At 39.7% G+C, this 10,225-nt stretch overlaps 1 protein-coding gene across 1 annotated transcript in view; it reads left to right on the top strand.

Annotated features, from left to right (window-relative positions):
* SPATA5L1 (spermatogenesis associated 5-like 1) overlaps positions 1-8,448 on the top strand; it is a 15,937-nt gene extending 7,489 nt beyond the window's left edge. The window contains 9 exon segments of the mRNA XM_009330989.1: positions 3-706; positions 708-1,067; positions 2,140-2,325; positions 3,643-3,801; positions 4,325-4,534; positions 4,946-5,173; positions 6,584-6,718; positions 7,307-7,432; positions 8,114-8,448. Coding sequence (XP_009329264.1) covers positions 3-706; positions 708-1,067; positions 2,140-2,325; positions 3,643-3,801; positions 4,325-4,534; positions 4,946-5,173; positions 6,584-6,718; positions 7,307-7,432; positions 8,114-8,266 — 2,261 coding nt within the window. The 3' untranslated portion in view covers positions 8,267-8,448.
* Positions 8,449-10,225: the final 1,777 nt, after the last annotated feature.

Here is a 10,225-nt window from a genome sequence, read left to right as displayed (position 1 = left end):
AGCCTTAAAGCTGCTCCTCCTGGACCCGGGAGACGAAGGCACCCAGAGGTGCAGGGTCGGACCTGCCACCCTCTCCTTCCTGGGAGCCAGGATCGGCGCCCCGCTGAGGATCTCTCTGCCTACCGGCTGCTGGTTGTGGACGGCGGGGCCCCGGCCCGATTTGGCAGACGGGTACCTGCAGGTTGATCTGGCCTGCAGAACCGCGGGTGTAACTGCAAGGGACCTAAAGGGCCTCACGCTGACTGTCGGCCAGCTGAAGCTTCTGGCGTACCGCCAGTTGAAAAAGGCGACCGTGAAAGTGGTCCTTAAGAGCTCTGCACTGAAAAAGTCGACTCCCAGAGCAGTGTTGCAGGAGACGATCAGAGAACTGCTAAGAAGTGTTTATGTTTCACTTCATTACGTTGTTACTGTTGCCCCGTATCTCGAAAATCCCGTGGTGTATATTGAAATACTGTCTGTAGACCCTTTGACAGATGAAGCCGGACTGATAACCCCCCAAACAAGCATAAAAATTAAGGAGGTGGTCACTTTGGAATGGTACAGGCATTTATCAGAAGACACTACAAAAACTTCAATTGCAGGAATAGATGACGTGGGAAAGTCTTTGAAAGAAATGGTTGATCTGCCTTTCCGCTTTCCAAAAACTTTTAAGAAGCTAGGGCTTTCGGTCCCTAATGGGGTGCTATTAATAGGGCCCCCAGGTGTTAGGGAAAAGTCTTATGGTAAAGGCAGTAGCAAAAGAAGTGGGTGCGTATCTGTTTTGCATCAGTGGCCCAGCCCTCTATGGTTCAAGACCAGGAGAAAGTGAAGAGAATTTGCGAAGAGTCTTTGAAAAGGGCAGAGAAATGTCATGTGAAGGCCCAACCATTCTCTTTATTGATGAAGTTGACTCTTTATGCCCAAAGCGAGGAAGTGCAAACAACGCTCCTGAAGATCGTATTGTTGCTCAGTTGCTAACGCTACTGGATGGTGTAGGGAGTGAGGGTAAGATGGTCATTATGGCAGCAACAAACAGGCCTGATGCCTTAGACCCTGCACTGAGAAGACCTGGCAGGTTTGACAGAGAGGTAAGCAAACCCTGTTATTCATACACTCCATTTTTTTCTTTCCTTTTTCAGGTGGAGCAGGGGGCAGTTAATAAAGTAAATTTTTTTTTTTAATGTCTACTAGTCATGCTTAATAGTGGGATTCTACAGACTTGAGACGTGTGTCTTGTTTCTTTCTTTAGATTGCTGCAGCTTGGGTGAGGTAGGGAGCACGTTTTACTCAGGAAACAGAGCTCCAAGTACTTGAAAATGGGAAAGAGGAGTCTTTATGCTTCTTTATCATAAAGTCATGGACCTGTTCTTGAAGGTTTTTTTTTGCTTACAGATGCTTAGCATTACAGACTTAGATTTTTCTCATTTAAATCTCAGATTGAAGACTTGTGCATCTCTCCTTAAAAGTTTATTGTGACAGAGAACTAGTAACCTGCTGTGTCAAAAATTCTATTCAGATTTCAGTAACAGAGGCTAGGTCTACTCTGGAAAACTGCTAACCTAACGGTCAAAAGAAGAAGGAACATGTGCAGTTGTGCAACGCACAATGCTTTTGCTTGTATTGTTTATTTTGCTGGCTAAATGCACTCCTGGGTCATCCAGTTTGGTCAAGTTCTTTAATGCTTTCACAATTATAATTTTTGTTATTTTCCAGGATTTATAGATTATTGAGATATATTTTATGGCAGTATTTTACCAGGTTCTTAATAATGTATGAATGTTTATCTAATTGATTCTTTCGGATGAATCTAATTCAGCCCTTGTGATGCAAGGAAATTATTATTCTGGTGTTACGTCTTATGTTGAAATTACCTTAAAATAGGACTTGATGGACACTAGCTGACAGTGTCTTATGAACAACTATTTATACAAACACTGTTCACTTGGAAAGTAAGTGTAAATGAAGAGTCTTTTAAACATTTGTCACTTGTATAGTGCTGCTAAAAAGTTTCATGTAAAATTCTTTAGTTGCAGTATAAGTATGTATAAATCTTCAGTAAGCAGCATAAAGCAGAGACAAACTTGCTTTCCTAGGTCTATACAATAAGAGGAATATAACAAAATATCTGCTTAAATTTTTTGTTTATTATCTTTGGTTTAGGTGATTATTGGGACACCAACACTTACGCAAAGAAGATCTATCCTGCAGTTGCTTACATCTAGTATGCCGATTTCTACAGACGTTGATTTGGTTAAACTGGCAGAAATGACAGCTGGGTATGTTGGAGCTGACCTTACAGCACTCTGCAGAGAAGCTGCTATGCAGGCTGTGTTCCACAGCTCCTTGGTATGGTTGCAAATTAGTCAAGAAGAATGTAATTAATAATATATACCTCCCTTTCCTCATTAATACTCGGCTTTACTTGAAAAGCTCAACAAGTTGAAGAACTCACAAATTAAAAGCACAAAGTGTGTTATAAACGTAAAAACGCCATTTTGCTAGTCCTTTCAGTTCTCACCTGAAAAGACTGTTTTCTCCTTTCTGGATGAAAAGCTTTGAAAGTTTTTTATCCTCATCCTTTTTAGGATTGTGCAAAGCAGAGATTTTAGTCTTTTTTGGCAAACTGTCATGTCCACCAAAGCTCTTTTGAAGCTATCAGCGATTTAGAATTCTGCTTCTTAATAATAACTGCAAATTAAAGTTTAGGTTGACACAAAAATATATAACTGCTAGTGATAATAACTATTATCATTTGGGTTGTATGGCTGGGTATAACATTGTTATAGACACAAGGTATAAAACTGCCCAGTGTTTAACTTCTTAGATATTTTAGATATGGAATTAGAGAATTGCTATTTCTTAATATTCTTTCTATCTATCCTGACTTTTACAAGAATTGTGAGGTATATCTTTGCTGTAGTTTTTCATCTGGAATGGCTGAGCAGAAGTTTAAAGCCAGATCTGCAACATTTCCAGAGTGAGAGCATCTACAGAGAATGGTAGAACCCTCTGTCTTCACTCGGGGGTAGAAGGAAGCGAACATTGTATTTCTACAACGTCCATCTCCTCCAGATACCTTACAAATATTGAAAATAAAAACCAGAATAATTTGAGCCTGGTATCCCAGAAAGAAATAGATGGACAAATGAAAATAATGAATAATTAGATGGCCTGTTTGCCTTGAGAACTGCAAGCTCCTTTGTAAAATACATCTTAGTTCTGTTACTGCATCTGTAGTTTAATAATGGTATTTTCTAGCCTACTTTGGTAGGTGGTAAAAATGGATGTTAGAACATTTTTATTTGTATTCAAGAGAATGAGGAATTGGTGTGTAGTAACCCTGAAACTAGCAACCATTTAATTTTGCAGATCACTGTGTAATGGGAAGGATGGAATGGAATAATTTAGGGAAGAACAGTAGTATTCTCTAAAACATTAATTTCTTCTAAAATTGTTTTTTCCTGTATAAAAACTTGCCATTAAAGAGATTATATTCTACTTTGTGTTTCATCTTTGTGTCTGTAGTGCTAAAGCTTGTTAGGGCAGGAATTGGCTTCTTTATTAGTTGCACTTGGTCTTTTGTGGAATGTTTGGCATATTAATGCAGCGTTATAAGTTATTACGTAAAAATATTGTTAATATGCTTTATCTGGGTTTCTCCAGGACTCAGCTGAAATGGTGATTAACATCGCAGATTTCCAAGAAGCTTTTAAAAAAATTCAGCCATCCTCTTTTCGAAGTGCGATTGGACTAACAGAGTGTAAACCTGTCACCTGGGAGCAAATTGGTGGTCTCGAAGATGTGAAATTAAAGTTAAAACAGGTAATGTATAAAATACATCTAGGTAAACAGCTAGTTTCTAATAACCATGTCCTCCGAGGTATTCTGTATGATACATTATAGAAATGAATTCTCTTGCAAATTACCTGATTATATCTTGTATTTTAAACCTTGTTTTAATGCTACATTAAGTTATTACAAGGTTTGTGAGTTAGAAATCTTCCAGTCAAAGATATCACCACCAAGCATAATATCATGGGATAATTGGCATGTCTTCCAGTAGCTGAAAAACACTTCATTTGCAGCCAAATAATTTGTCTGTTCCTGAATTTGTAGCCAGAGATGGCTCTTGCATATCCTCTCTCAAGGATTGCCTTTTGTCCTGTTTGAGAGGAAATGTTAAGAAGGGGGGCATTATATGAAGGAAGACAAAATTAGTATTCTCTGATTTCAAATCAATGTTTGTACCAAGGAGAGGAAATAATGTGCTCAGCAATTTTATTGATTGCCTATGAACTCTAGTTTCGTTGCCAAGAATTTCATTCCTTTTTTTATGTATTGACAGAGCATTGAGTGGCCTATGAAATTTCCTCAGGCGTTTGCTCGGATGGGCCTGTCTCATCCAAAGGGTATTCTCCTCTATGGGCCATCAGGGTGTGCCAAAACCACACTGGTGAAGGCTGTGGCCACAAGTTGTCACTGTTCCTTTCTCTCTGTGAGTGGTGCTGACCTTTTCTCACCTTATGTTGGGGATTCAGAGAAGATTTTGTCTCAGGTACGGTTTTTAATTTGTGTAAGGTCTATAGCTTGTTTTTCTTGATTATTTTGTAAAGTATTAGTTAGGCCTAGATTTTCTTATTGAAAAGACGATAGTTAAAGCTCTCATCTGGTTATTAAATAGAAATGGCTTACGGATTCACATTTATATAAACTGAGAATCTAGCGCTAAAATGATACCAGTTTTAAACTCTGAAAGTATTTCTACCCTTTTATTTTCAGCTCACTTAAGAATTTAAATAGGGAGCAGAATTTGCCTATAATAAATGTAAGCCAGAACAGCTCTTGTGAATCTTTATGAATGTATCTTTAAAGTTAAGTAAAGTACAGAGTATATGCAAACAGGTGTTTTCACCTTACCCGATAGAATGGATGCATTAACATTTTACTTTATTAATATTAAAAAAAGATTTTTAGCCAAGCAAGAGCGAATACTCCAGCAATAATATTCCTAGATGAGATTGATTCTATCTTGGGATCTCGGTCACACTGCAAAACTGGCCATGGTGTCTCGGAGCGCGTTCTTTCTGTTCTTCTCACTGAGTTGGATGGTATTGGGCTGAAAGTCACAGAAAGAAGAGGAAGCAAACTACAGCTTGAGGGTCAATGTCAAGAACAAAGTGACGAGGAAAGAAAGGTATCTATGTTCCCTTTTCTATATAGGAAGAATGATAAATGCTGTCCAGTTGTGCCAAAAATGTCATAATTTTCTAGTTTTTAGAAAATACCGTATATAGGCTGCTAATTGTTTTTGCATACACTGTTCCTCAATGAGACTTAGTTTGTTTGAATGAAATACCCACACAGGCTAATGAGCAGTACTAGTTGGTGTTCATCTTCTGTCACAATGTCGTGGTTAACCCCCAGCCGGCAACTAAGCCCCACACAGCCGCTCCCTCACTCCCCCCGGTGGGAAGGGGGAGAGAATCAGAAGGATAAAAGTGAGAAAACTTGTGGGTTGAGATAAAGACAGTTTAATAGCAGTAAAACAAAAGCCGCACACGCAAGCAAAGCAAAACAAGGGATTCCTTCAGTCCTTCCCATCAGCAGGCAGGTGTTCAGCCATCCCCAGGACAGCAGGGATCTATCACACGTAATGGTGACTTGGGAAGACAAACGCCATCACTCCGAACGTCCCCCCCTTCCTCCTTCTTCCCCCAGCTTTCTGTGCTGAGCATGACGTCATACGGTGTGGGATATCCCTTGGGTCAGTTGGGGTCAGCTGTCCCATCCGTGTCCCCTCCCAGCTGCTCGTGCCCCCCCAGCCTGCTTGCTGGTGGGGTGGGGTGAGAGGCAGAAAAGGCCTTGACTGTGTGTCAGCACTGCTCAGCAATAACGGAAACATCCCTGGGTTATCAACACTGTTTCCAGCACAAATCCAAAACACAGCCCCGTACCAGCTACTGTGGAGAAAATTAACTCCGTCCCAGCCAAAACCAGCACACACAAAAATCCTCTTGCTTGACACTAAGGTAACTTTTTTAGACTAGTTGTGCTATTTTTACTATTATACAGGTTCCTTCCTGAACTTACTTTTTACAAGCATTTCCCCTACTTCATTTGCAGTGCTTTCTCATACATACTTTATACAAAACCAGTACAGTTATGATCAGTTACTTACTTAAACAAAAAGTTGCAGCTGGACTCTTTGGTGAATTGTTTACAACACGTAATATTTAGCTTTTATGTATTTAAATTTCTGTCTTCACATTATGATACTTCTGGGGAAAATTGAAAACAGTTTCAGAATTGTAGGATACTGAATTTTTCTTATATAAAAGGTCTTTGTTATAATCTGGCCAAAGAAAAGTCTGATTTATTGTCAAGGCAGATACTGACTATATTTCTTCCTTCCTTTCTAATCTGGCCTGCACCAAGGCATTTTTTACCTCAAGAAAAATAAAATATTAATATTGAAAGGAAAATAACTACATGTAACATCACCTTTTTGCCCTTCTCCTTTTCTCATTAGTAGTTAACTAATGTCTTTAGCTAATATCTATCTTGACCACGTTGCACTAATTTCTTTATATCATCTCTTACTCAGCTAGAGTTTCAGGAAACTTTGAACAAAGATTTCATGGTAGTTGCTGCAACAAACAGACCAGATATGTTGGATGATGCCTTACTGCGTCCTGGAAGGCTGGACAAGGTGATCTATATCCCACCTCCAGATCTGAAGGTGATGTATTACAAATCCATACATGGCTTTAAATGGAGAGATATTAATTGCCAGCATAATTTAAGAGCAAAGGGGCATATTCCGATAATAAATTTAACAATCGATAGATCATTCACTGAAGATCGGTCACCAAACTCAAGGTACAATGAAGAAGTTTAAAAAGGAATAATTACATTTGTAATTTAAACAACAGTAACATTTTAACTGGTGTTTGTAGTTATACCATTGCATATAGAAAATAGACAAAATTTGGAACAATTCTGTGTTTACAAAATCAAGCTGTAGTTTAGGAAGTACCATAACGAGTTGTCCGTCCTTGCTTCAAATCATTCTTGTGCCCTGTTCCCAAGGGTAGTGTAGCTGCTTGTCCTGAGCTTCCCCCCCAAAAAAACCCAAGATGATACTTTCTCTTATGGTTATCTGCATTAATAGCATTTTATTCACTCTTCCACCAAAAACACGTAGTTTTAGTACTCTTCTGGATTCTCCTTAGTTCTAATTTCAAATTTGAAACTGCTTTGGAGAGGGATTAATTATTGGTTTGTTTGGGGTTTTTTGTTTTCTTGTATAATATGCACCAACTTACAGGGAAGGCTTTCCATCTTGAAAATCTGCACAGAAAAAATTCCATTAGATACTGATGTGGCATTACAAGATGTGGCAGTCGTAACAGACCTCTTCTCTGGAGCTGATATTGAGAATCTCTGCAAGGAGGTAAGAAATACTCACGGTTAATCTGTGAAATAAACTGTAAATGACACCTTTCAATGAAAAAAGAGAGCTAACTCATAGACGTTACCAAGCCATCTGTAGCACAGATTCTTTCACAGTTGGTAATGAAAGTATAAAGCAAATGAGTAAACCGGAAGAACTGAACAAGGGTTAATTCTTTAAATAAAAAAACCAAATAAGAATAAAGGCTTTCTGTGATAACTTATGAGAAGTTAAGGAACTGTACTACCCTTTGTTTCACATGGCCCTTTCTAATCCAAGCTCACATCTAGATGAATTGTATTCTGTGGACCGCAAACAACTGCAGCATTTTTAGCTGAAATTAGCAGGTACTGTCAAGGCTAGAGAGAAAAAAACTGAAGAGAAATCCGTAAGTATTTGAGATAAGTTATTTAAAAGAGAGAAGACTAGGAAGAAAATCCAAAACTGTAAGTGATCAAGGATATATTGTCTAATTCAGACAGAAAAGTGAATGGAAAAGTTATAGTAATCTTATTTGATGTGTATCTATTGTTAAATAACCATTAATTATACAATGCTGTTTTCAGATGCTTTACCTAAAATTTGATTTTATGTAAAATATTTTAGAATACTTACAATAAGTTCTTTGCAACTTAAACTTTGATAAGCACTTCAAGTTGTTTGTTTGTTTTTCTTTTAAAGGCTGCTTTGTTGGCATTGCAAGAGAATGGACTTGAAGCAACTGTCGTAAAACACGAGCATTTTGTAAAATCATTGAGGACTGTAAAACCATCCCTAAACAAAAAAGACTTGGAATTTTATGAAAAATTTTATAATCAAGAATTAACCTCTTGAATCAAAAAGGAGTGATGTGGCATAGGTATTTTGAAATATCTTACAAAGACTTTGCAATGGTTTACATCTTTCCTGCTTTTTAATACTGTACTTACTGTAGTTTTCAGTGTGTATGAAATACAGTAAAATTTCACTTGTGAAAAATCTGTGATTTCAATAATAGAGAATAAATTAAAAACTTGTTTGCTTTGGCTAGGTTTCCGTCTGATGAGACGAGTAACTGAGATACTTGGATAAAGCACTGTGGAACAGCTTAGTGTTCCTGTAGACTTCCTAGTTTTCAGTACAAACACTGGCATAAGAAGAATATTTAATTTGTGTTGTGAAGTCTCCAAAGGACAGTGAATATTTAAGAAATAGAAAAGCTTTCAGAATGTTAAAGAGGAGGAGGTAAGCCCCATACTGTATAAAACGTAAGGCATTTTATATGTGCATATCTACAGGCTTGCTTGCTTACAGGCAGATTCCAAAATACAGTGGCAGTGAAAAGGTTGTCAGTGCTTAATACCTTGTAAGTTTGGGAGTCTGGGTTTTCTGGAATAATTTCAGATCAGTTACTTCTTACTGGACAAATGTTTGGATTGAGTAAGCAGGTACTAAGTAAGTGTGTAATCAATTCAAACTATAATAATTTCTTCTTTAGAGAAGGGAGTTTGCTTTATGACAGTTTCTGCAGAATCCTTTTCCCCACCCAACCATTCTTTGTCAATATATTTTTGTAGGTCGTCTTCTAAAATACACAGGTATATCAAAGGAAGTTGTTATTACGTCTATGTAAGTGTGCATTTTAACTGACCAGGGTAGGAAGTTTTTCATTATTTTTTCCTTTTCCCCATGAAAATGCTTGTCAGTGAAATACTCGACTGTCAAAGATAGTTTCTTATTTCAGCTGACGTTCTTAAGTTATAAACCCACTAACAAATAATTTCTTTCTCATAACGGGGGCGCTAGGGACCACGCTGCAGTGCGGTTTACGGTGAGATGGATCACAAAAGGAAGTTCCAAGGCGGTTAGCGACTGCGGAGGGTGAAGGGGAGTAGTAGAAGCTGTTGTAACTTGGCTTCTAACAGATATAAATGACTGTCCTACAGCTCGGTGGCTTTGATCACCACTTCCTAAGGAAGGGCCATCCTGCTGCTTTATTGCTGGCAACAAGCAGACCAGTGCCACTGAATTTCCCAAACACCCAGAGGTTTCACAGCAGCAGTGCTGGAGATAAAGTATGAAAACCTTCAAGGTAACTCCCTCTGTTTTGCTTTCCAGTGTTTGAGAGTGCTGCTTTAGGCTTGCCAGACCTGAAAGTTGTTAGGACAGCAAAATGCTGACAGCTCCTTCATTTCGAAGATGCTGCTGCTTAACGTTGGTACTTGCTCCCTAGAAGGACCAACAGAGCCCTGTCGTGTCCCCTCCTTCCTACGGGGAGCCAGCAGAGCACGCAGCAAAGGCAACCTCTCCTTCCTCTTGCTGCTTCTAGGTGGGCAAGAGGGAAGGGGAGAAACAGACTTACAGGTGGAGTCTGCTGGCACTGCGCCCCTCCAGCCTGCCCCTGGGAGGAGTTTTTCTGAGACAGGGGCATTGGGAAGCGACTGGAGCTGTGTAACACAGCAGAGTGGTGGGAACCTGGGCCGGGGTGAAGCTTTTGTTGCAGCAAAAGGGGACAGAGTGAAATCGGGCTCCTCTTTTGGTCACTACACGCACCTTGCTGAGCTCAGCAGAGGCAGGCCGAGGCCTTGCCTGTGCATTCGCCTAGATACGCTGTTCTTCTGGCAACCGGCTGGAGAAAGGGACAAACGACGGCAAAGGAGAAATGGAGAAGCGGGGTTTGAGTAACGCAGTCACGGAGAGAGAGGAGGAGTTGCGGAAAGACGGCGGGAGGCGCACACACCGCATCCCCCCCGCTGCCTCCCGGCAGCTCCGTTCCGAGACCGGCACCTCCTCGCTGCGCCTGCCGCCGGCCGG

The sequence above is a fragment of the Pygoscelis adeliae genome, unplaced genomic scaffold, assembly GCF_000699105.1.
Source record: "Pygoscelis adeliae isolate BGI_AS28 unplaced genomic scaffold, ASM69910v1 Scaffold318, whole genome shotgun sequence".
Classification (NCBI taxonomy): domain Eukaryota; kingdom Metazoa; phylum Chordata; class Aves; order Sphenisciformes; family Spheniscidae; genus Pygoscelis; species Pygoscelis adeliae.
This window is presented reverse-complemented; position numbering and strand designations above follow the sequence as displayed.